Source organism: Sorghum bicolor, chromosome 10, assembly GCF_000003195.3.
Source record: "Sorghum bicolor cultivar BTx623 chromosome 10, Sorghum_bicolor_NCBIv3, whole genome shotgun sequence".
Classification (NCBI taxonomy): Eukaryota; Viridiplantae; Streptophyta; class Magnoliopsida; order Poales; family Poaceae; genus Sorghum; species Sorghum bicolor.
Window position 1 is genome coordinate 5465861 of NC_012879.2, and position 25402 is coordinate 5491262.

Consider the following 25402-nt stretch of genomic DNA (forward strand, 5'->3'; position numbering starts at 1 on the left):
TGGGCCGACCCGTGCGCGTGGTAGCGGCCCAGCGGGCCTTGTCCAAGATATAACATGGTCAACCAGCCTAGGTCGAGGCAAACGCAACACGGTTTCTGGGCTCGTCGCCGGCGGCAGATCGAGGAGGAGACATAGAGTGACCCTGCCGAGACAGACAGCACTGTTGACATGTTATTAGCCGCGTGTTTTGAGGGCCCTGACGATGATGATAATATAATACAGCAACAGTGCACAAACTGGTTCGTGCGCGACCACGATCACAATGGGTGTCTCTTAGACTTTCCGCTGCCAAATCTGACTAGTGTTTTTCTTTCATAATAAATCAGCGAACAGTCCGTGACTTTGACAAGCAAATAAAGGCCTTGTTTAGTTCCAAAAGTTTTTAAGGAAATGAGCACTGTAGCACTTTCATTTGTATATGACAAATATTGTCTAATTATAGACTAACTAGGCTTAAAAGATTCGTCTTACAAATTATAGATAAACTGTGTAAGTAGTTTTTGTTTTTTGTCCATATTTAATGTTTCATGTATGTGTTTAAAAATTCGATGTGACAAGAAATCTTAAAAAAAATTTAGATTTTGGTGAGAAACTAAACAAGACCAAACTCATACCTCCTAGGCCTTGTTTAGTTCCAAAAAAATTTGCAAAATTTTTCAGATTCCCCGTCACATCGAATCTTTAGACGTATGCATGAACTATTAAATAGAGACGAAAATAAAAATTAATTACACAGTTTGGTCGGAATTGACGAGACGAATCTTTTGAGCCTAGTTAGTCCATGATTAGACAATATTTATCAAATACAAACGAAATTAGTACTATTTACATTTTGTAAAATATTTTGCAAGTAAACAAGGCCCTAGGATCGGCTCGCTCTCCTGTTGCTTTGCCTTTGCTATGCTACCCGTTCAGAGCAGCAGCGGCTTTACAGATAGATAGTACTGCAGGCACGCACAGTACCCATCAGGACAAGCAGAAACTTCTTCTGCCGGCACCGGCAGCCTGCAGTGCAGCCTTTCTACATTCTGAAGATGCAGACTTCAACTCCACTGCAGCGGCCCTCCTCATCCTTGGATCCCCACCCAAACAAACCCTTTGACCACCGCCGCTCTGCCAACTCTGTTGCATCTCCTCGCCGTCGGTGTCAGTGTGACGGTGTCCGTCACCAACCCTCCCTCTCCCAGAGTCCCAAACAAAGGCCACCACCAAAGCGCCCCACCCCACTCACACTCCACGCCGTGGCTGGCCTCGCTCGCCATGTCGCGTCTCCCATAGGCAACAAAAACACGTCACGTTCCTCTTCGTCGTCGGCGTCGCGGGTGGCCGTGCTCGCTCACCGTTGGTGTGGTGAGGAGCAATGGACGCTTCTCCTGCACCGCCGCCGCCGGGGTCTCCGGCCATCGAGCGGAAGCTGAGCCCGGGGGTGCTGCTCCTCATCGCGATCCTGGCCATGGTCTTCTTCATCTTCGGCCTGCTCAACCTGCTGGCGCAGAACCTGCTGCGCCTGCGTCGGGCGCGCCGGCGCCGGCGCCGGGTCGGGGACGCGGCCGCGGCCACGGCGCCCGACGGCAGCAGCCCCACGGCGTTCCAGGGCGAGCTCCGGCAGCTGTTCCACCTCCACGACGCGGGCGTCGACCAGTCCTTCATCGACGCGCTGCCCGTCTTCCCCTACCGCGCCGTCGCCGTGGTCCGCCGCGCCCGCGCCGCCGCCAAGGACGGCGACGACGGCGAGCCGTTCGACTGCGCCGTGTGCCTCTGCGAGTTCGCGGACGACGACAAGCTCCGGCTGCTCCCGACGTGCGGCCACGCGTTCCACGTGCCCTGCATCGACGCCTGGCTGCTCTCGCACTCCACGTGCCCGCTCTGCCGCGGCAGCATCCTCGCCGCCGAGGCCGACTACTCCTACTCCAGCCCGTCCCCGTCGTCGGCGTCGTCCTTGCTCCTGCTCCACCACCACTCGTATGGCCTCGCCGAGACGACGGCCACCGGAGACGGCGGTGATTGTGATCCGGGAGCCGGAGACGGCGGCGACGAGTCAAACAAGGACGACGCGGTGGAGGAGATCGTGGAGGTGAAGCTCGGCAAGCTCAGGTGCGTCGACGGCGGCAATGCCAGTGCCAGGGACCTCGCGCCCGACGGCACAGGTAGCAGCGGTGGCAATGGCAGGGGAAGCCTCGGGCAGAGGCGGTGCCTGTCCATGGGATCCTACGAGTACGTCATGGACGACCACGCCGCGCTCCGCGTCACCATCAAGGCGACCCCCAAGAGGAGGCCCGCGAGCTCGAGATCGTCGTCGCGCCGCCGCCACGCGCTGTCGGCGTGCGATCTCGGATGCCCCAAGAAGGCGGGCGCGTGGGAGACGGCCGTCACGGAGGCCGCCGCCGCGAGCCTGAGCAGGGACAGCTTCTCCACGTCCAAGATCTGGATGGCGTCGGTCGCCAGGAGAGAGGAGGACGGTCGCCGCCCCGGCCCCGCGTGGGAGATGGCCCCTGCCGGGGAGAGACGCGCGGCGTCGTTCCGGTGGCCGGCGATAGCCTCAGGCTGCAAGAGGTACCGCCGGGACGAGGAGCCTTGCGACGTCGAGGCAGGTGGCTCCGGGGACAGTGCCGTCTCGTCTTTAGAAGAAGAGAGGCCGCCGTCGGTGGCTAGAGCGGCAATGCTCTGGGTCGCCGGCGGGAGGCAGGGAAGCCATTCGTGATCCGCATTTGGTTTGCACGTTGGTCCAACACATTACACACATAGGATTGGATTTTTTTTTATTCATTGTTTGATTTCTTGTCTCCTTTTGTTTTGTTTTGTTTCTTAGATTGATTACTGTAGTGAACGCAAAGCAAGCAGGAAATTGTATAAAAAGGGAAAATGTTGTGTTGCAAGAATTGCATTAGTCTGACTCAAACTTAGAAGAGTATAAGAGGAATTCATTATTGGTGATTTGCTTTAGAGGTTGAACAAATAAACAGTGGTGGAGGAACTTGGAAGCCACTCATGAGTCATGAGCAATAAAGAAGAGGGTTGTTTTGGTTGGCCAGGTTGATGGTGATGGATTTAAATTAAAATTCCAAATCTTGTTAGCATCTCTGGCACTGAACCTTCATGCCTGCCTCCTGATGGAAAGAATCGGCGTCAAGAAAGTCTGTCTTACTCATCACTTCAGGATCGGCTGGCTGATCATCAACTCTTTAAACTCTCTGAAACTCTTTGCGAAAACTGGTGAATGCAGACAAATAGAGTGCAGGCCTGTCTCATAAGATAAACAACACATCATCACTGCTGGCCTACCGGGCCATGGATCAAGTCAAGTGGTGCTGTGCTGGAACAGTTGACTAGCAACTGCCTGCCTGCCGCAGGTGGTGCCGAGCTGAATGCTGCCATGCATGCATGTCAGCAACTCAGCATGTGACGAGAAGGCGAGTGGAAGCCCGGATGGGCATTTCAAATCCTGTTCTTCCATGTTCTTGTTGTTGGTTTTTTTAAAAAAAAATAAAAAAATAAAAAAATCGATCTTCCCATGTTGTTTTGTTTCCATTCACGAGCTGTTCTTCTGGCAGGTGGCAGCTGCTCGAGTAGCAAAATCGTAATACTAGTGGAGTGGGTCCTGCACACCGTATTTCCATGCGACACGTACGCTTGTATGCTACTATAGTATGCAACCATCTACAAGCTGGTGCAACAGAACAGGGTAGACATTGCACAGTGCGCAGCTCGTAATTGCAGTAAAAGTTTGGCATTCATATAGCCACAAGTCCTGCAAATTATTCCCTCTTTTTTCTTTCTTTTTTTTCTTTTTTGAAGGCACGTTTGGGTTTGGGGAAGGCTTTAAAACTTAAAAGTATAGTTTGCCCTACACCAAGTAACTCGGTACATGCCAAAATATATACGTGTAAAATGTGAATAAGTTAATTGAACTTTTATGCACTATAGAATCATGCGTATTATTGAACTAATCGCCTATCAAGATTTACGAAATGTTTAACTTTTTTTATCCTAACAATATGCCTTACATTTTGAAATGGAAGGACCACTGATTTTCATATGCAATTATGGAAATAGCCGGGGTAAAAGGAAGCATGACTCAAAACCGTTGCATGTGTTGTTTACCATTTTATTTTATTTTTTTGAAAAAAAAAACTATCCAAAACACCTTTTCATGGGAAGGCAGATCAAATCAAGGGCAGTATCTTCTTGTGATTATGAATAGTGCGGAGATAACTACACCCTGGAAACTTTGCAAACATTGTGCCACTCAGTGACTCTCACTCACCAACAACCAGGCTGGTGATGGTGAGCGTGAGTCAAGTTTTGACAGAGCAGGGGGGCAGTAAAGCTCCCCTTTTGAATTCTTTCGCCTAGTTTTTGTTCTCCTTTTAACCTGCCTCCGTGGCTGGGTTCAGGAGTGTTCCATGCTGCAACTGCAAGCATCATTAGCTTAACAAAAACCCTGGCACACTGGCTGTGAAAGGTGAATGCGACCGGTCAAGCGGGCACAAAGGGCTGCATCAGAATTGACCATGTTTTCAAGGATGGGAGCAAGCAGCATGCCATCATCATCTGGAGTAGATGGCAAGTTTGAGAAAGGCAAGCAAGCGTGCTGCATGCTTGGCGTGTTATAACTTCAATAATATACATGTTAAGCGGGAAATTAGCTAGTCACGTAGTAGTAGTAGCAGCAGCTGCTGCTTAAAAGATTGAAAACTGGTAGTATCAGCAGCACACGAGCTGCTGATGCATAGTAGTCAACAATTGCAATGATAAATGGAGTGTTCATTTTTAATGCGTACCGTGTTGCAGTTTCAATCAACTAAAAAAAAATCCATGCACTCAGGCTAAACCATGTGCATGCATGAAAGACAATTCCGGCTGGTATTGTGTTGTGTCAGAAATCCCTTGCACTGCGCTCTGATCTATTCTGAACATGGGATTGCGATTGGCAACCCTGCAAAACTCACAAGAAACAAATGCAGGAAAAACACATGGCTGCTCTTGTCATTATATTGAACAGTTAATTGTAAACATGGTAAACTTTATTTTTTTGGGAGCCGATAAACTTTGACAAAATTCAATCCCAAAAAGGCAGGGCAGGACCGTAGGCCGGCAGGGGCAGATCGCACATGAACATTCTTGTGTCGGTGTGTAGTCTCTGACGCTCCCTTTGGAGACCAGGACCAGCAAGAAGCAGCAACAAAAGGCAAAGCGCGCGCATCACATGAGCGAATGATGCATGGTCTCCAATGCTATCCCTCTCTTCGTCTAATGGTACCCCAATCCGCCGCCTGACGCCGTGTTTGGCGATGGAGCGCCATGATGAGTCCACCGGAAGAAAGCTGGTGTTGTTAGGCAACCAATTAGCAGCATTAGTTAATAATAATAATAAAAGGCCATAGCGTTTCCAAGTGTGTTGGGATTTTGGCAGATAATTACTCTTGCTTCTTCTCCGGCGACACCGGGTTCCACCAAGCAGAGGATGCTGTGGATGTTTTTCCACTCAGTTTGCCCAATTCAGTTTTGGGGAAATCCTGGTGTTGAGCTGAAGATGTATTTGTCTCAGTTTCTCTGGAGGTTTCGTTATTTCATACGTATTTGGCAAAGATTGTGCTGACAGTATGCATGGAATACGGACACCGGCACTTTACCATTACTAACTCTTTCTCTGAAGAAACTTGCTCCTCCCTAAAAAAAATTGCATGCTACATAATCTAAAGGGCGCCAAAACTACTGCCACAAGTGGTGCTAAAGTTTTTTTATGAAACCTGGCCTAAAACCACATCACTAGATGCTAGGCCATCCTTCCTCCCCACAACAACTTCCGTACAAAGATTGAGCCAAATAGCAGCTTAACTCCACTACTCGCTCATGCTTGCTGCAATGAGCCAAGTTGATCGAAGCGATGACCCAACTGATGATAGATCGACACCACCAATTGCTCTGGAATGCAACACAGAACACAGCAACCCAACTATCAACTAGCATAAATAACAACTCAGGCTTCCAGCACGATCTATATTATCACGTCTCACAAGAGGTCAAGCCACATCATTCTTGTTTCTCCCTACTCCACCAAGAAGTGCTCCCAGAAAGAAGCCATAAATAGTTCTTCTTTCAACAGAGTATGACTATGAGACTGGCTGTACTTTTACCCCCCCCCCCCCCCCCCCCCCAAATGTGGAGGAGAAAATTCAAACCCTCATGTACCGAAGGAAGTTTGGGGGACACAAGTGGAAGAAGAACAAGCTACAAGTAGACAGCACAGTACAAACACCAGGAAAAGAAAAGGGCAACCATTAACTCTTCAAGCTCTCCAGGTTACTCCTGCCATCAAGCTTTGATGCGAAGAAGCGCTTCCTGAAATCCACAAAACTAATTGAGCTATACCGTGCCTCACCGTCGTTCTTCACAAGCTCTGGCAGAGGGCCGACTGTTGCATCCAGGTACACCGCGTGGAACAGTGCCGCTGACATGCGCTCCCTGGTTGGGTGCACCATGGCCCTGTGCTCAATGCTTTTGTATCTCCCATTACTTAGAATCTGTTAGTGGTTAATTAACTATCATGAGTAGGCAAACAGCTAATATTCAGCTTTTGTAAACAAATTTACTAGCACCAAGCAACACTCTAAACAACTACAATGCTGACACAGCATGATGTAGAGACCAAATTATATAATACTTACCTCAAGCGTGTCTCCGACATTAACGATAAATGCACCATCAAGGGCGTTTATGGCAACCCATTTGCCATCCTTCCGGATCTGCAGCCCCTGAACATCATTTGCTTGGAGTAGCAGCGTCAGTCCCATTCTATCAGTATGTGGTGACAGACCTACCACCTTGCTGGCTTGCTTGCATGGAGGGTAGTAGGTCATCCGCATGCTTTGAGGCTGGCCTCTGAATATCTCCAGGAAAGACTCTGGTTCAACACCCATGTCCACAGCCAGGAACTTCAACAAGCAAGATACTAGTTTTGCTGCCTCAGAAGAGTACCTATCTACAGAGTTCCTGTCAAGAGTAATCATGAAAAGATGTAGTCAAAAGGACAAATAGTGAAGCGGTAGAATAGTGGTTTTGTGAGTTCAGGCAAACCTAAAAGATGGAGGGTGACTAGGCCAGAACCTCATATCCCTTGAATCGATCGGACGGAGCACGAGGCCAAACAAATCTGCCCAGTCCAGTTTTTGGTTCTCAGAAACAACAAAGTGCTGGCCATACCCTTGAAGATTGCCTGGTATCATTGAGTACGCCATCTTTGCTTCCAGTGGTTGTTTAAAGAATTCGGTTATGTCGTTCCTGAAGTTGCAAATCACTTCGTTTGGTACACCATGGTTAATGACCTGTGGTTTAACCAGTGTACACCAAATTTGAAACAAGCTTTTGCGGGTTTGCAAAAAATGCCAAGACTGAATTTAGCTATGTACCACTAACTTGTAGCTATTGACATTTTTTCCCTGTGATGTGAAACAAAATCAACTCCAAAGAGCAGTTGCAATCCAACATCTTAAACTTATTAGGTCGGACCTTAATATTACTTTTATGAAATAGCAAGAGCTTCGCTTTGTATACCTGAAAGAAACCCCAGTGTTTACAGGCAGATCCAAGCTTCGCACACTCCTCTTTGGATGACTGTGGATCCAGCAACTTGTTGACATCGATGATTGGAATTGCAGAAGAGATATCATGATCAACGATAACCTCCTCAGCAGCCTCTTCGTCCCTGATGTATCTTCCAGGGATCTGTTCATCCGATCTGTTGTAGGTTTCCGCAAGTGCCTGCACGTTTGGCACTGCTAAGGATCCTCCGGCTTCTGCGTGTGCCATTGCTATCTCTCACTAAGTCACTAGTCACTACTGCAGGCGCAGGTGATAAACTGACAAACAAGTTGTTATACTGCCAAAAACAAACGTGGACAGTTCATTTATTAAAAGAAACTGATGTCAGCTGACATTGAATTGGGATTACTGTGACATCTAGCAAATCCAGAGGTAGGCCTTGTTTAGTTCACCCTGAAAACCAAAAAGTTTTCAAGATTCTCCGTCACATAGAATCTTGTGGCACATTAATGAAACATTAAATATAGACGAAAACAAAAACTAATTACACAGTTTAGCTGTAAATCACAAGACAAATCTTTTGATCCTAGTCCATGATTGGATAATATTTGTCACAAACAAACGAAACTGCTACGGTACCGAAAACTTTTCACTTTTCGGAAATAAACAAGGCCGTAACATATGTTTTACAGAAGGAAATGGGATTACTGTGGTAATTAAAAGGGTTTTAGTGTTGGGGGTGGGATTTACCTTCTCTGGCGGGCGGGTGTTGAGGGAGGCGGGTCGGCCCGGCAGCGGCGGCTACGGTGGACGGTGGTGTCGAAAAACGGCAGTGAGGGAGAGTCGGGGCTGGGGCGATTGGCTACTTGCGCGGCTGTGGGTGGTGGCGCTGCCGGAGTTCAGGCAGGAAGGACGGGCGCTGGCGACGAAAGAGGAGGGAGAAGGAACTCCGAACACCGGAAGGGCGTCGGGCAAGGGTACCACGGAGACGGAGGCGCCGCTGTCGCCCCCTATCGTCGAGTCAAGCCGTCGTCGTCGAAGGGAACGGGGTTGTGACAGGAAAACGAGGGAGGTCCGTGGCGGAGCGCCGTTGTTTCGGCATCCGATGGCAGGAAGCGAACGCCGCGAAGGTCGTAACAACGCGATGGTACGGTAGACCGTGCGCTGAACACGACGGCTGAGAGCTCAGGCAATTTAAGTCTAGGAGATGTGTTTAAGATTTCAGATACTTGTTATATATGTTTTTTAAGAGCTACTCTTACCGGTACTACTATCTCTATCTCCTTGATTATGCTACAAATAGGGTGGGGGACCGAGAGCAAAGATGGCGGTACCAAGATCTAAAACCCGATGTGTTTTTCTCTATTAGATAAAGATACGAGTCAATTTCATTACCCATAGATTTGTTAATCGAGCAAAAGTTAAACCCAGCGGGTTCATAAGCATGGGTCTGGGTGTATAGTACCTAAACCCACAAACTCATGCATTTTTTTAAACCTGGTTCACCATATCATCATACAATATAATTAGTACATAACGAAATACAAGAAAAATAAACGAAATAGAGAACATGCATGCTTCATACCACTTTTAGCGGAAGCTCCTTACGTGAAAGCTGCAGCTAGCTAGTGCGCCTTAGTGCATGCACTCAGTCCATCTGGACTTAAGGACATAGCGGATGTTGGCACCAAGCATTAGCAGGTCATGACCCAGTGCATGCTAAAGGTGAGTGTTTCTGTCACAACTCGTAAACGTCTAGTGAGGAGGTGCAGTAACACAGAACATGAATCTCGGCTTGCCAAGTGATTTAACTTTAAGTATTTTGGAGCGCTATAAAGTAGACTGATGACCATCTTGTGGCATGCGACGGGCACGGGCTACCCGTTAAGTACTCGTGATTCGATGGGCATGGGTTTGGACGTAAAATTAAACCCGTGACGAGCCATGGGTTTTTTATTGAACATATTTTATGTTAATGGGTATTTATTTAGGATAAAAAAATCCGACGAGTTTGTACTCATTGCCATCTTTAACTAAGAGCCCACCTGACTTGAAGACCCTCAAAAATCAAAACTATAGTGCATGTTTGGTATTCTCCATGAGGGTTAGGTCAAGGCTGCTCGAATGCATGTGCTCGCGTTTCGTTGGCTGGACGGATCATTGGGGCAGGCTCGTATGAATCAGCCCTGTCCAGTGAGCCAGGCTCGCGCCATGTATGATTAGCAAAGCTATTAATGTCATTAGCATATAATTAGTGAATATTAAGTGATTTCAAATCAAATTAAGATTGAATTGGGTAAATTAAAATTTATTAAGGCACAATATCATAAATAATTAAAATTTTAGTATTTATTTGGACATATTCATGTGATATTATTTATATTCATGTGAACAATCAAACAACTTCTTTTTCAAATTGGACTACCTATATGCAAAGAACTAAGGGCGCGTTTGATATCCATACTCCGAGGGCCTGACCCAAGGCTCTTGTTTGATTGTATTGCATGAAAAGCAGTCGGCTTAGACAATCCTTTGTTTGATTCCCATCTAGGAGTCTGACTAGCAACCAACTACCAGCAACTACCTCTTTGGAAACGTGTTTTATTTCAGCTAGCCAACATATATTCCCAATGAAAACAACAATGCATAACAGATAGCAGTTCAGCAACCCTTCAAAAATGTAGGGTTCAATTACACCAAATCCAATGCATAACAGATATCAGTCATCCTTCAGGCCTCAGACATTGAGTTCAAAATAGTTCAACATCAGTTACATGAAATGCAAATTATAGAGATCAGAGATGGAGTGGTGAAGTCATCATCAGCCTAGTCACTTCACAGAATCTACCCAGACATGGTTTTACTCAACCAAAGAGCCATTACCAGCAACACAAAGAGCCAGCATTAGGAGATTATTTCAATCTGGTATCTTTTCATCAGGTTTGGAATTGCAACAATAAATAAGATGGATTTGTCATCCATGGCAAATCTTCACAACCCATGTGTATTCCGAGTAGGAAGCAACAACCTCTTCTTTAGAAGGGAAACCCTTCTAGCTGTTTTTTCTATACCAGCTACCTGCTCATTATAGCTTGCCCAGGTTTCATAAACCCCAGGCTTCTTGCCACGATACACCACATACCAAGTCATGGATCCCTTCAAAAAGAACATTTGTAAACCAATAATAAGTGTTTGCCTGGACTTGGCAATTTTAATCATCAAAGGCAGTATAGGAATGTTGGCCTTAGTTACATTCAAAGATGTCATCGGTGACTGCAATGCATATGTACAGTTCTAATATCATAGCCATCAATCGTGAATAACCAAATACATGACAACCATGAAATCTGCTCAAGGAGTCATTGTATGCCATCAAGTTGAGTCACACCAAAATGTGAACAACCTACCACTGGATGATTCCAGCAGATTTGATGGGTGACATGAATACGAAATAAGCAAATCTCAAGAGTAACAAGGAAGCCACCTCTATCTTGTATTTTTTATCATAGGCAGTTAACTATAGACATAAAACTCATTGGACTCAGCTAAACAATGTGGTATTAGCTTTCTTATGTAATCATAGGTGCCTCTATGTAATCAAAACGATAGAATGAAACAAACACAAAAAAGACAACACCAAATGGAAGTTGTAAACAATATTTCAACGAGAAAGTCATGTAGGCCATGAAGGTAGCTATCCGCTCATATGCATGAATCTGTTGCTAGATCTTGATGATGCTTGATGCCCATAATCTCGATGACCCTCATGAAAAACATAGAAGGGTTAAATGACACATAGAGGTATCTCATACATGTTAATGGACCCCCTTTGCGTATTAATAAACGGAATAACTAGCGCCCGGACGTCCGACGTGTAAGATGTGTCCGGACGCCCAGTGGCTGTCTTTTTTTTGTCCCAAGCGCTCTCTCCATCGCTTGCATGCATGGTTACATGCAGCGCTTGCACGTCCGTCCCGCACGCTGCTGTCGCACATGCATCGCCAGCACGTCCGCCCCACACGCTGCTGTCGCACATGCAGCGCCCACCTGGCCACACACTCCTGCTACTGTTGCCACCGCGCGCTACTGCTGCTGCTGTTGTTGTTGTGTGCTGCTACTGCTGCTATTGCACCTGTCTGCGTGTCGTTGCTGCGCCTGGCCGCGTGTTGCTGCTGCTGTTGTGCCTTGTGCCGTTGCCGCGCCTGGCCCCGCGCTGCTCCGGCCGCCAATTCCTCATCCATATGGAGCACGAGACACTTTAAAAAGTATACATCATTACAAAAAAATATGTAAATTGCATAATACAACATCAAAATATAAACACTGTAACATTGTAAAATATATAGTACAACAAATAATATATACTGCAACATAAAAAATATGTGTCCTGCAACACTAGAAAAGTATGTCCTGCAACATCTCAAGGAGTAGTACTACAACATTTCAAACATTAATACTGCAACATCACAAAATCAACACATGAAACATAGAAAAATCAAAACATCTTTCTCTACTGCAACATTTGAAAAAAAGGTAATTTCAACAATTAAAACTATTTGTTGAAACAATAGAAAAAAACTCAAACATTAGAACTCCCTTTCTGTAATATATGAATCACCCTATTGCAATACTCAAAAATCATCGATTCAACAATTAAAACTATTTGTTACAACAATAGAAAAAATATCAAATATTATAACTCTCTTTCTGCAACATATGAATCACCCTATTGCAACACTCAAATATCAGCGATTGCAACATCCAAAATTCCCCTTTTCTGCAACACTAAAAAATCATTTTTTTTTGAAAAGAGGTTGCCCTCTGCTTTTTAGAAAGCAAAACAGTACGATACACGCCTGATGACAGGTTCCACAAGAAAGAACATCCAAGATAACAAGCCTAATCCAACTAGAGGACACTAGATCTCCATAACATCTGAAATAGGAATTGCATTAGGCTTGAACATCTTCATCCAGTCTATAATCACCCTACGGGCTGCTTCCATACGCTCCCGGTCTTCCTCCTTCAATAGCACAGCCCACTTCTGCAGATATGATAAGGCAAGATACATAATGTCAGAAGGCGACTTTGGGAACTTGTGTTCAATTGCCATCTTGTTCCTGGTAGTCCACAGAGCCCACGAGAAACCTGCAAATATGAACATGATTAACCTCTTCGGCAAAGGCCCTTTCCCCCATAGCCAAGTCTCAGATAACGATTTCAACGACTTCGGCATGAAGTCCCAGTTAAAGATCTCCCAAAGAAGGTTCCAGCACAGGCGGGCTAAAAAACAGTGGAAAAAAATATGATCGACAGTCTCTAACTCATCACTCAAGATACATCTTCCACTGCCTTTCCAACCTCGTTTAATCAGACTCCCTCCCACTGGGAGCTTGTTGCTAAACATCTGCCACAAAAAGAACTTAATTTTTAAGGAAATTTTGCACTTCCAAATGTAACCAGCCATCCGATTAGGGAAGCCACCATTAGATAGAAACCTGTAGAGCGATTTGGTATTAAACAGACCTTTCTGGTCTAACTCCCATCTTACAGAATCCCTGGAATCGTTTAAAGGAATAGTTTGTAGATGGTTCAAGAGAATATTCCAGTTTCCAAACTCGCTCACAGATAAAGGTCTCTTAAAGTCCACAAACCATTCACCCCCATCAAAACAATCTGCTACTGAGACATAAGGCTCCCTAGCCATCTTATACAAATCATCATAAGCAATCTTTAAAGGAACATTCAGAAGCCAACAGTCCTCCCAAAACCTACAATTACCTCCATTTCCCACTTTGAAAGCAGCCCCCCATTTAAAAAGATGTTTGATCTTATGCAACCCTTGCCAAAACTGGGAGCTCCCTTTAACCTTCGAAGAAAAAAAAGAACAACCATCCAAGTATTTAGCTTTTAAGATTCTAAACCAGAGAGTATCAGGTTCCTGGAAGATCTTCCAAATCCATTTAACTAGTAGACAATCATTCATGAGTCTAGTGTTAATAATACCCAGGCCCCCCAGATCCTTAGGTCTACTCACCATTTCCCATTTGGCCATATGGTATTTGAATTTTTGCTCAGTTCCTTGCCAAAGAAAATTAGCTCTAATACTATCCATTTTCTTATGGATACCATCATGCAACCAATAAAACCCCATGCAATAAAGAGGAATGCTGAAAAGACAAGTATTAGTCAGAATTTGTCTACCCCCAAAAGTTAAATGCTTGCCTCTCCAGGGATCTAATCTCCTTATCATCTTCTCAGGAATAGGATAGAAGGCCCTCATATGGAGATGCTTATCACTAATAGGAATACCCAAGTATTTAAGCGGTAAATCTCCCAAGACACAGTTTAGCATGTTAGCTTTTCTTTCTCTCTCCCTTTGTTCAACCCCAAACACAAAGACTTCACTTTTATGGAAGTTAATCTTGAGACCAGTTAGCCACTCAAAGCAATACAGAACCAGTTTCAGGTTGATAATAGATCTATCAGAACCATCGATCATAATAACCGTATCATCAGCATATTGAATATGTGTTATACCCCCTGGAATCAGATCACCCAAAATCCCTTTGATGTGACCTTTGCTATTTGCCTTATGTAACATGACCCTCAAAGCATCAGCAACGAGATTAAAGAGAAAGGGGGAAAGGGGATCCCCCTGTCTTAAGCCTCTATGAGTGCTAAAGAAATTACTTCTCTCCCCATTTACATTAATACAAACTTTACCCCCTTTCACAGTACTCATAGTCCAAGCAATCCACTGATCTGGAAAACCTCTCCCTTTCATAACTTGTTCCAGAAAATTCCAATTTACCCTATCATAGGCTTTTTCGAAATCTATCTTTAACACTAAACCCTGTTTTCTAGAAGTCCTAAGTTCATGTAGAACTTCATGAAGGACTAAAACCCCCTCCAGAATGTTCCTCCCTTTGACAAAACCAGTTTGATTCTCCCCAATGATGTTCTGAGCCACTGGCACTAGTCTGTTAGTTAACAGCTTAGTAAAGCATTTATAATCCACATTCAAAAGGCATATAGGTCTGTACTGCTTTATGGTATTTGCTTCTTTAAGTTTAGGAACAAGAGTAATCACCCCAAAATTTAACCTTTTAATATCCAGAACCCCCTTATGAAAATCTTGGAACATAGAGTATAATCTTGACCATATATGCCCCAACTCTTCTTAAAGAAACCTGGTCCAAAACCATTTGGTCCAGGAGCTGAATTCTCTTTTAAGTTCATAATCACCTGTTTAACTTCCTCATATTCAAACTCCTTCACTAAATCTCTCTTCATATTCTCAGACAGATTATAACAATCAGGCCAAAAATTTTCTCCCAAAACCAAAGTACCCACATTGTTAGGTCCAAAAAGCTTCTTGTAAAAATCCACAATATGAGCAGTAATCTCCTGCTGTCCTCTTATCTCCCCATCATCAGAGTTTAAAACAGTAATTGTGTTTTTCCTTCTTCTCCCATTAGCAAACTGATGATAAAAATGAGAATTAGTATCTCCCTGTAGCACCCATTTAGTCCCCACTCGCTGTCTCCAGTATATATCATCACTAATAGTGATCTTTTCCAGTTTATCCTCTAACTCTATTCTCTCTTCCCATTCTAAAACAGAGAGTAGTCTTGTCTCTGCTATGTTGTCTAAATCCTGAATCCTTTTTGACAAGATCGCTTTAATGTTTCTTTGGTCCCCCATCAGCTTAAGATTCCAGCCTCTTAAGTATTTTCTCAAATTCTGCAAGCAGCCATGCCAGACATCCATAGAATAACTTGTCTCCCTATAATTGTTTCTGAAGATATTCCACTTCTCTTGAAGCATTTGATAGAAAGTCTCTCCCTAAAACCACATATCCTCAAAAAAGAAGTATCTCGGTCGAAACTGACCATTCTCCCCAGAATTCAGTATAATTGGACAGTGGTCTGAACCAATCCTAGCTTTTGTCCAAGAAAAACAGGTAGGAAACTTAGATTCCCACTCTTCCGAAGCAAGAATTCTGTCCAATTTTACCATAATCGGGGTTTTCTGTTTGTTGGACCAGGTGAAACGAGAACCACTAGTGAAGATCTCCCTCAAATGAAATTTACCAATAAACTCATTGAAAAGATCCATCAACCTCTGATCCCCCTGACCTTGGTTTCTGTCTCTATTGCTCCTAATCAAATTAATGTCACCTCCCATTAAGATAGGTAAAGTTTCCCTACTGCAAAAGGTAGATATTTCCTGGATAAAGTCATAGGAGTGTTCATGTTGAGCAGGGCCATAAACATTCACAATCCAATACCTGACATTAGTAGACCTGTGTCTTACGAAAATAGCTATGTAGAACTCTTCAAGCACTGAATCCTCAACTTCAAAGGTCTCCCCTTTCACACCTGTCAATAAGCCCCCTGAGTGTCCCTTGGCAGGGATCCAAGTCCAAACAAAATCTTTATTACCAGACATTTCTTTCAACTCCCAATCCACAAAATCTGACTTAATAGTTTCTTGCACAGCAACAACATCCAACTCCTCTTGAATCACATGACTTTTCACCAAGGATCTTCTATAAGCCTTTCCCAAACCCCTCACATTCCAAAACATGATCTTCATGATGTATCTTGTCCCCCAACACTAAAAAATCATCGATTGCAACATCCAAATATTAGAACTCCCTTTCTGCAACATATGAATCACCCTACTGCAACACTAAAAAATTATCGATTGCCAGGACACCGAGGTGGACGAAGGAGCACCAGTATGGAGGAAGGAGCCGTCAGGGTGGTTAAGGAGGATGCTATGGTGGAAGAGGAGGATGTCGGGATAGACGCGGGCACCGCCGCTAGGTAGGGAGGAAGCCAGCATCACGCACGATGGAAGGGGCGAGAGGCACACGAGGCACAGGCGCAAGGAGCAACTACGTGGGATGGTTGGTGCGAGGCGGCCGCGCACATGCGGTGCCGGCGGGGATAGCCATGGTGGCCAGTAGAGAGGCTAGAGATGTGTGGCGCAGGTGGAAGGCATCCCGCATCCGAGTAGAGGCGGCGTGGGCGGTGTGAACAAGAGTCGGCATGCGTGGGCGAGAGTCGACATGCGATGCGAGCTGGGTCCATAAATGAGTAGATCAGGATGCATGAATGGATAAGGCTCGTCATGAGACGGACGCATGGATACAAGCATTACCGATTAATAAAAGCTAAAAAAACAAGAACCCGTCACATGCCTAAAAATGGCAATGGGTTTACTTGCTCGCAATCAATCGTCGGTAATGTATCGTTTGCCATCTAAAAAGCCGATCCTCGGTACTGTCAGTTGCACTGTTCATCGCTGCGCCGGCCGTCGTAGGTTCGCTGCAGCTCGTCCACCAACCGCCGGAGCGCCAGCCGCGAGGTGCCGCCTTCGCCCACAGCCGCCCGCGCCGCCTGCCGGACCTGCTCGGCCCTGGCGCGCATCCTCCGCCCGGCCTCGCCGCCGTCCATCAGCTCCCGGACCTTCTTCGCCACCTGCACCCTGCCGACCACCTCCGGCGCCGCCACGTTCGCGCCGGCCCTCACCCCGGCGCGGACGCCGGCGCCGAGGATGTCCACCACGTGCTTCGCGTTCGCGGCCTGCTCGGCCATCACGGGCCACGCCAGCAGCGGCCGCCCGGCGGCGAGGCTCTCCAGCACCGAGTTCCAGCCGCAGTGGCTCACGAAGCCTCCCACCGCCGGGTGCGCCAGCACGCGCCGCTGCGGGACCCACCCCCTGACGACCTTTCCCTGGGGCCCCGCGTCCACCGGCGGCGACCACGCGTCGTCGGAAGACCGCACGGCCCAGAGGAAGGCGTGGCCGGAGTCCGCCAGCCCGTGCGCGAGCTCCTCGAGCTGTGCCACGGTGACGTGCACCTGCGTGCCGAACGACACGTACACCACCGACCCGGGCCGCCGCTCGTCGAGCCACGGGAGGCACCCTTCCGGGTCCTCGTCATCGTCGTCGCCGCCGCCGCCTTCTGGCGATTCGCCGGCGGCGAGGAACAGCGGGCCAACCAGCCAGGCGCGCGCGCCTGGGAGGTAGAATGACTCGAGGATCGCGGCGTAGTCCCCGTCCAGCGCGTCGAAGCTGTTCACCAGGACGCCCCAGCTCTTGTAGTCCCAGTCGCGGACCTCCTCGAACAAGAACCGTGTCACCGGGTCGTCGAGGTCGGCGGCCTGCGCCACGGCGTGCGGGACCTCGTCCGCGGTGATCGTGACGCTCTCCGGGAACCCCGGGACGCGGAAGGAGGCGCCGTCCTGGATGCTCTCGGCCGGAGGCGGCCTTGTCGCGAGGGAGAAGCAGAGCGCCAGGGAGAAGGCGGACATGCCGTGGAACGTCACGCGAGGGACGCCGGCGTCGCCGGCGACGCGCTGCGTGAAGCCGAGGAAGAAGTCGGAGACGAGCGCGAGCGGCGGCGCGGGGAGCGAGGCGAGGTATCCCACGAAGGGCTCCCGGAGCAGCGCCGTGGCGCGCAGGAACGCCGGGAAGAGGGAGTGCGAGGGGAGCGCGTCCGTGGACTCCACGCCCGCGGGCAGGTCCGGGTGGCTGGGGAACGGGAGCGCCACGAGGCCGACGCGCGCCGGGAGGCGGCGCCGCGCGAAGGCGAGGTTGCCTGGCGTGGTGACCACCGTGACGCTGAGGCCGCCGCCGTGGTGCGCGGCGAGCGCCGAGGCGAAGTGGAGGAGCGGGAGCGTGTGGCCCTTGGCCATGAACGGGAACACCACGACGTGGTCGCGGCCGGAACCGGCCGAGGCGGCAGGACGCGCGGCGTCGGCGGTGGCCATGTGCTGGTTCGGCGGAGACGCGACAGGTGTACTCGCGTGGTGAGTGCGGCAGGTGACTAGCCGAGCGGACAGGGCAGGCACATCACTTCTACGCTCTACGCGGTGTAGTTTATAGCTAGGGCCTTGTTTAGTTTCCAAAAAATTTTGCAAAATTTTTCAGATTCCCCGTCACATCGAATCTTTAGACACGTATATAAAGTATTAAATATAGACAAAAATAAAAACTAATTATACAGTTTGATCGAAATTGACGAGACGAATCTTTTGAGCCCAGTTAGTCCATGATTGGACAATATTTATCAAATACAAACGAAAAAGCTACAATTTCGATTTTGCAAAATATTTTGAAACTAAACAAGGCCTAGGTGACGCTGGATCACTCACATATTCATCATCATCGTAAACACGAAAAACATGTGATGTAGCGTGGCATTGGCATTTCTTCCTTGGTACACCATCGTCTCTAAATATCTATCATTTCTGTTTTAAAAAATAACTTTAATTAAATATATATTAAAAACTTTCTCTTCAGAGCAAATACAGAACAAATAACTCCGACTCTGAGAGACCCAAAAACTTATAAGCTAGAACTCAGATTAGCTGTGCTCTTAGCTCCAGCAAGAATTCTTAGAGCTTAACTAAGACCCTGTTTGTTAGGGCATTCTCAATGCATTAAATCTATAACTCTTATAATTCTAAACTCCACTGGTTATTTCTCTAAACATGCAAGCTATCCACCTAAGCAATGCACTACCATATTCAATTAAAATCCACTAAGCAAAACTTCAATAACTATTTATCTCAATATGCAAGTTGTCTAACTAGACAATACACTACCACATACAATTAAAATTCACTAGCACATATGACAACTGTAATGTCCACGTCAGCAAGACAAATAAGCATAGTCCACATCAACATACTACACAATCCACTAATCCGCAATTCATGTAGCAACGCGCGGGGCATGCTCCTAGGTATTAGTAGTTTATATAGCATAGGATATTGTACAAAGAAACTTCTTCTTATTGCAAGATCTTTTACTGTACACAACATAAGTAGTGATAGAAACCATATTCGCTCTTTCAATGAGCTATGAGTAATTACTTGTCCATTAATAACCGTGAAGACCTAATTTCTTGGATTTTCCTCTCTCTTCATTAAATTACTTGTCACATTAGCAAATTACCCACGTGGCAATATAATTAATATATAGAAACTATCATAGTTTTTGCATTGTAAGCAACTTTAGGGGGCTTAGGGCTGTCGCTTTTCCAAAATAATGAAGCCAAGAAAAATCGTATTTTGTGGTTTCAACTTTTAGGAAAAAACGGTTTCAGTTCCATCGTTTTTTGTTTTGTTTTAGCTTTGTATAAGTGTGTTTTTGCATGTACATATTTGGGAGGACATTTAATTAGGCCAGCGAAGAAACACTGACAGGTGCCAATCAGTCCAATAACTTAGGTGTAACATAGCTTAACCATTAGCCTACCCAAACAGAGGTTTCAGTATCAATTTTTTTGTCCTCGTGATGTGAGCATGCAAGATCAGTTTGGACGTGTGTCCAACAAGGAAGCGACAAGTTGATAACCAGCAATTTATTTCAATCTATTCAATCGCCTCTAAATATGAATGCTCTGATTGACTGATCGTTACTTCCTCTAGTCTATTTTATCTTGCGCAAGTTAAAATAATAAGATCTCTTAAATTACTAATATAATATCCGTGCTAACACTACGGTAAAACACTAAACAAAATTCATTAAGATTCAATATTGTATAACCAAATATTTTTGTCACACTAAAATATATGAGTCTACAATAATACTGTTATAACAAAACAATAAGCAAAACATAATTTTATCTCTAATTTGAAGAATAAATATTGTTCTTTCAACCAAACCATCCAAAATATTGTTCTTTCAAGATATAATTCCAGATTGGTAGTAAATTATGTCATATTTGGCATATTATCAGATTGGAAGCAGATAAAAAGTAACACTCCAAATAAAAATATAGAGTATGCAGAAAGTATATTACCCGTGCTAACGCTATGGCAACACGTAATAGTGCAAATCAAACAACCAAAATATGACATATGCAGTCCCGAAGAAGCAAATTTTAAGCCAATGTGTCACAACATGTCTTAGTAATAAAACATAGATGTAATGTATTTGAAAATTTCATATAAAAACAAACACATTGCTTCATCTTACCTTTTAGCACATTTATCTCCAAGAGGCTCCAAGCTTGCGTGTTTGGTACTTGCTCCAAAAGGCTGCATTGCTTATATATTTGGTGCTTGCTCATTGCTTGACCAAAATCTTATATATTTGGTACTTGCTCATTGTACGAGGACAAACATGCAAAGTTTAAAAAATAGGGGCAAACGAGCAATTGGACTTCAGAATACAGGTAGTTGCGCAATTGGACCAAATAAGAAAGTTAAAAACAAAAAAGGGGGCAAAAGGAAACAACCTTTTTTAGGCCTTGTTTAGTTCACCCTAAAAACCAAAAAGTTTTCAAGATTCTCCATCACATCGAATCTTGTGGTACATGCATGAAGCATTAAATATAGACAAAAACAAAAACTAATTACACAGTTTTGCTTATAAATCGCGATACGAATCTTTTTACCTTAGTTAGTCTATAATTGAAAAATATTTATCACAAACAAACGAAAATGACATCTAAACAAGGCCTTAGGTGCAAGAAATAATTTTCTTTTCAAAAAAGAAAAGTTCGAACAACAGCGGAACAGCCCAAGCAGGAAAGCCCATAAGAAGACCAGCCCACCATAACAGCACTGTTTCCGGGTCCAACCAAAAGTCCTGATTCCTGAACTGTCTCGTCCAATCCCAACCCGGCAACGCGATAGGAATAGGATCAATCCTCGCGTCGCGTGCTCTCGTCTCGCCTTCGCGCAGCCCCAGCTCCGTCCACCACCATCCGCCACCGTCCTCACTCTCGATCCACGCCGCAGCTACCCCGGGAGGAAACAGATCGGAGAAGGTAAGTCACAGATTTCCCTCTCGCCACCTGGATCCATGTTCTTCCCCCCGCCTCTAAACCCTAGATCTGGTTGATTCGTGCGCCCACCCCCACCCCCACCCCCACCCCGTCGAATTCCGCGGCTGATTTTGGTTTTCTAGCTTTAGATCTGTTCATTTTGGGCTGAATTTTTGAGCGATTCGTTACTTGATTTGGCGTGGCTCGCTCGTTGATTCGAAGGTTCTCGGTGGCTGGCTTTGCCGAAATCTAATTGCTATCGGCATCCGTTTGTGGCGAATGATTTGCAGGTGATCGGTTGTGATGGCCCGCTTGTACGTCGGCAACCTGGATCCCCGGGTGACCGCTCGGGAGCTGGAGGACGAGTTCCGCACGTTCGGGGTTCTTCGCAGGTCAGTGCTCTCGCCTCAGATCCCTAGATTCCGTGCGATTGGTGTGGCTCGTTTTAGAAATTCACGTGCGTCTTCTTGTGTGCGCCTGTTTGGATGATAATCACAAGGGCAAAATTTTGTTAAATATGGCAAACCATAGAATTGTCTGTCGAAGCAATGTTTTGGTGATAATATCAGTCCTGGGTTGCAAGGACGATTGACCATTTCGTTTGCATGACCATGGCGAGTTGTACTGCAAATCCCCTCCTTCTGTTTAGTATGAAGTATATACTGTCACTATACTGTATATTGTTGCACTGCCATACTTGGGATATATCACCTTAATATACGCATCTTTCCCAAAAATAGTGTGCTGTACTTTGGTTGTGACAATTATTTCTTTGATGGAGCATGATACAATTTGTCAAATTCACTGGTAATAGACCTTGTCTTACATTAGTGTGGATGTTTATGTTATATTTGGATTCAAAGCGAATGATATGGCCAGTATTCTGAACACGAAAGCAAAGGATATGCTGTTCTGGACCCTGTACAAAGTTCTGTATCATTATATAGTCGTTGAATGCATTTAATTACATGTTGCATCGAGGTATCCCACTTGATGCTTATGATTCTGACACAGTTTCATGTTTTGTTTTTGTGGAATCAGTGTTTGGGTGGCTCGGAAACCACCTGGCTTTGCATTTATTGATTTTGATGATAAGAGGGATGCTGAGGATGCAATCCGTGACCTAGATGGTATGTGATCAATGTATTGCTGCCAACATGTTATAAACCTTTCTCAGGATGTTGTATCAGATGTATATATGGCATTCCATATGTTGTTAGTGTTTTTTGTGAGGAATATCTGAGTTGCTATCAAATTACATTTCTAATATGGTATTATGAATTTGGGTTCGGGCTCAGGTACCATCTGGCCACATCTATTGGCTGTTGCAGGAGTAGTGAAAGTAGGAAACATTGGAAATATTCCTTATATAACAAATGCAACTCTATTTAGGTATGTTGTAAGTTAAACTCTAGCTTTGACCATTTGTATGCAAAATTTCATTTAGATTGATGACACAAAATCAAGGAAGTCCTTCCGCAGTCCATTCATAATATAATATAATATATATTCTGTAGCTATTGCTAGTCAATATCATATTGGAGTATGCCCTAGTGAACTTATTTCTGTGCTTATCAGAAGTAGTCTATGTTAAAGTTCAATTGATTTGATCTTCTGTGGTATTCTTCTTACCTTTTGAGATTACATTTGTGCTTTCTTTGTTTTATAGTCACAGTTTGTGTGTTTGCATGAAATCCTTGCTGATTATAGCAATATATTTATGGTTTTGTAGGCAAGAATGGATGGAGAGTTGAGCTATCTCGTAATGCCAGCAGTGGTCGTGGTGGCCGTGACCGATATGGTGGTTCTGAGTCCAAGTGTTACGAGTGTGGTGAGACTGGCCACTTTGCTCGTGAGTGCCGTTTGAGGATTGGTTCTGGAGGTCTAGGCAGTGGAAGGCGCCGAAGCCGTAGCCGCAGCCGCAGCCGCAGTCGTAGTCCCAGATATCGCCGGAGTCCAAGTTATGGTAGAAGGTAAATTTACTCTCATATTCCTTTTTCTACCCTATTCACTGATTATTATTACTTATTAGTGCATATGCCAGTCTTTGTATCAAGGTGCCAAGCCACTTCAGTTTTTCCTGTTTCATTTTGAACTCAGATCAGACATGTACATGGTTTCACTTAGCGCCAAGCCACTTCAATTTTTCCTGTTTCATTTTGAACTCAGATCAGACATGTACATGGTTTCACTTAGCTCTTTGTCTTTTTGGGAATGACTATGGATCATGCACTTGCGGGAAGTTTCTAAGATTTCCTCCGACCTTCACGTTCGTTAACAGCATAGGTTCTGAATGATTAACGGCGGAAACTGTCTTATCAAATGAGCAAAAGCAATATGTGCATTCTTAATCTTTTCGTTCTTGTCTTGTTCTGTTCAATCTGTACATGTAAAATATTCTTAGCAAATTCATAATTCATATTATGAACAAAGGACAATGACTCTGATTGAATCCATATCTTTGCAAACAGGAGTTACAGTCCTGCAGCACGCTCTCCAAGGCGTCGTAGCGTGTCACCAGCTCGTGGGCGCAGCTATAGCAGGTCACCACAGTACAAACGTGCACGAGAAGACTCTCCCTATGATAATGGGTAATGCATGTTTTAGTTATACACATTTTGTTGTTGTCAGCTACAATATTGATTCAATTTTACTATTGATACTGCCAGATACCGCCGCAGCAGGAGCTAGAGCCAGATCCTTGTATCTGATGAGTGTCATGTGACATATTGGGAAAGCTATATGATCAATAACCTGCTTGAAAGATCGTTCGCCGACTGCTTGACTTTGGTTAAGGTTCTCATAACTTTTTTATATACCTTATTATGCTTGTGTCTACTTTATAAGTAGTAGTAAAACCTCTTGATGGGTGTGTTTGTTGAACTAAGACCTACTGTCTTTTCTTGTGTGGTAAAAAGGCATCGTCCTGCACTGCTTAAACGACTCGGCCGACTACGGCTTTCAGTTCTGTCTTCATGGTTTTGTTCTGCGCTCTTCATTCTTCACACACCCTCGCATGCTTCATTCAATCAGCCGCGTGTTTGTCTGCCTGCGTATCTTCGTGAACCACATGCTTCGTTGAAGATGCTGCACATCGCAAAAGCAGTAATAACCTTCCTTCTCGTACCATTTGGTAAGGTTTGATTTGCTGACAAATGCAGCATCTGGTAAGTTTCTCCATAGGTTCGGTCTCCGTGCGCTGCTCCTGGTTCAGGAACTGCAGTATGTTAGATGGATGATGACTCACCTACTCGTGTTATCATGCCTTCAGAGGACCCAGGTTAGTGAGTGCCAGAAAGTGAATTCACCTGGCCAAATGCTACGTTGAGCCGACTTTGGCTTGGCTCTGTGATCTCCACTTGCTTCCACATGCTGCCTTCGACGAAGGAAGTCTTCCTCGCCTTCTGCTTCCTTCTCTGCAGCATCCTGTTTGATATTCTTCATAGATGCTTCTTCGAGTGCCATACAGTCATCCTGATTGATGTTCATCACATCATACAGCCTGTGTTGACATCAAATCTCCTCCATCCATCATATGCCACCATTTTTTCTCTCTAATGGACAATGTAGTTACATTCTTATTAGCTTTATTTCCTGTTTGATAGGGTAAATGTCAGATGCTGTTTGACATATAATGGTAATTGGCACCCTATTTGATCAACACATGGTTGCTAATTTGCTGCGCCCCCATGTGTCTGATATGGTTTATGTTTTGTTGATTGCCTTTCTATATGCCTGTTGGTGGTTTGGTCTCCTAGATCTTGATTGGAGGTGGTTGATCCGGTTTTCAGCCCTCTCGGCTGCTGTTGCTTGCGCGCCACCTTTTGCTACTTTGCTCTACATTCTGTAGTATTATGCAGCAGCGCTGCAAAAAGTGCAGCCGAGCAGTTTTGCTTACTCCACATAATGAAGGTTGTTGGCGTCCTGACTGCTGATTGCTGAATGAAGCGTCTGTTTGCTTTGCTTGCGTGCTTTTTATGCATGAGCTGTCTACGATGTGACATGTAACTTTTGGCACCACGGATTCATGAGGCCTTGTTTAGTTCCCAAAAAATTTTGTAATTTTTT

The 25402-nt window shown here is 45.3% G+C and overlaps 4 protein-coding genes across 6 annotated transcripts; 2 read left to right on the forward strand and 2 right to left on the reverse strand.

Annotated features, from left to right (window-relative positions):
* Positions 899-2876, forward strand: LOC8065433 (RING-H2 finger protein ATL13). The gene has a single exon (XM_002436574.2). The coding sequence runs from the start codon at positions 1361-1363 to the stop codon at positions 2699-2701; it is 1341 nt and encodes a 446-aa protein (XP_002436619.1). The 5' UTR covers positions 899-1360; the 3' UTR covers positions 2702-2876.
* Positions 6149-8683, reverse strand: LOC8077284 (S-norcoclaurine synthase 1). 2 transcript variants are annotated; one of them, XM_021450123.1, is made up of 6 exons: positions 8293-8683; positions 7555-7995; positions 7410-7439; positions 7078-7325; positions 6669-6993; positions 6149-6524 (listed from the first exon to the last, which is right to left on the reverse strand). In XM_021450123.1, exons 2-6 carry the CDS (start codon positions 7807-7809, stop codon positions 6282-6284), a joined length of 1101 nt encoding a protein of 366 aa, XP_021305798.1. In that variant the 5' UTR covers positions 7810-7995; positions 8293-8683; the 3' UTR covers positions 6149-6281. The 2 variants fall into 2 exon arrangements, with proteins under 2 accessions (XP_021305798.1, XP_002437986.1); XM_002437941.2 differs by lacking the exon at positions 7410-7439 and having other exon boundaries at positions 8293-8679.
* Positions 16647-18481, reverse strand: LOC8065434 (UDP-glycosyltransferase 73B4). Its single transcript, XM_002437942.2, has one exon. It carries the CDS (start codon positions 18324-18326, stop codon positions 16839-16841), a length of 1488 nt encoding a protein of 495 aa, XP_002437987.1. The 5' UTR covers positions 18327-18481; the 3' UTR covers positions 16647-16838.
* LOC8065435 (serine/arginine-rich splicing factor RSZ21A) lies at positions 21139-25053 on the forward strand. Of its 2 annotated transcripts, XR_002448119.1 has the most exons (7): positions 21139-21337; positions 21625-21726; positions 22376-22464; positions 23067-23307; positions 23806-23925; positions 24004-24130; positions 24253-25053. XR_002448119.1 is itself a non-coding variant. In XM_002436575.2 (6 exons), exons 2-6 carry the CDS (start codon positions 21638-21640, stop codon positions 24023-24025), a joined length of 561 nt encoding a protein of 186 aa, XP_002436620.1. In that variant the 5' UTR covers positions 21139-21337; positions 21625-21637; the 3' UTR covers positions 24026-25017. The 2 variants fall into 2 exon arrangements, 1 of the variants encoding a protein (XP_002436620.1); XM_002436575.2 differs by having other exon boundaries at positions 24004-25017.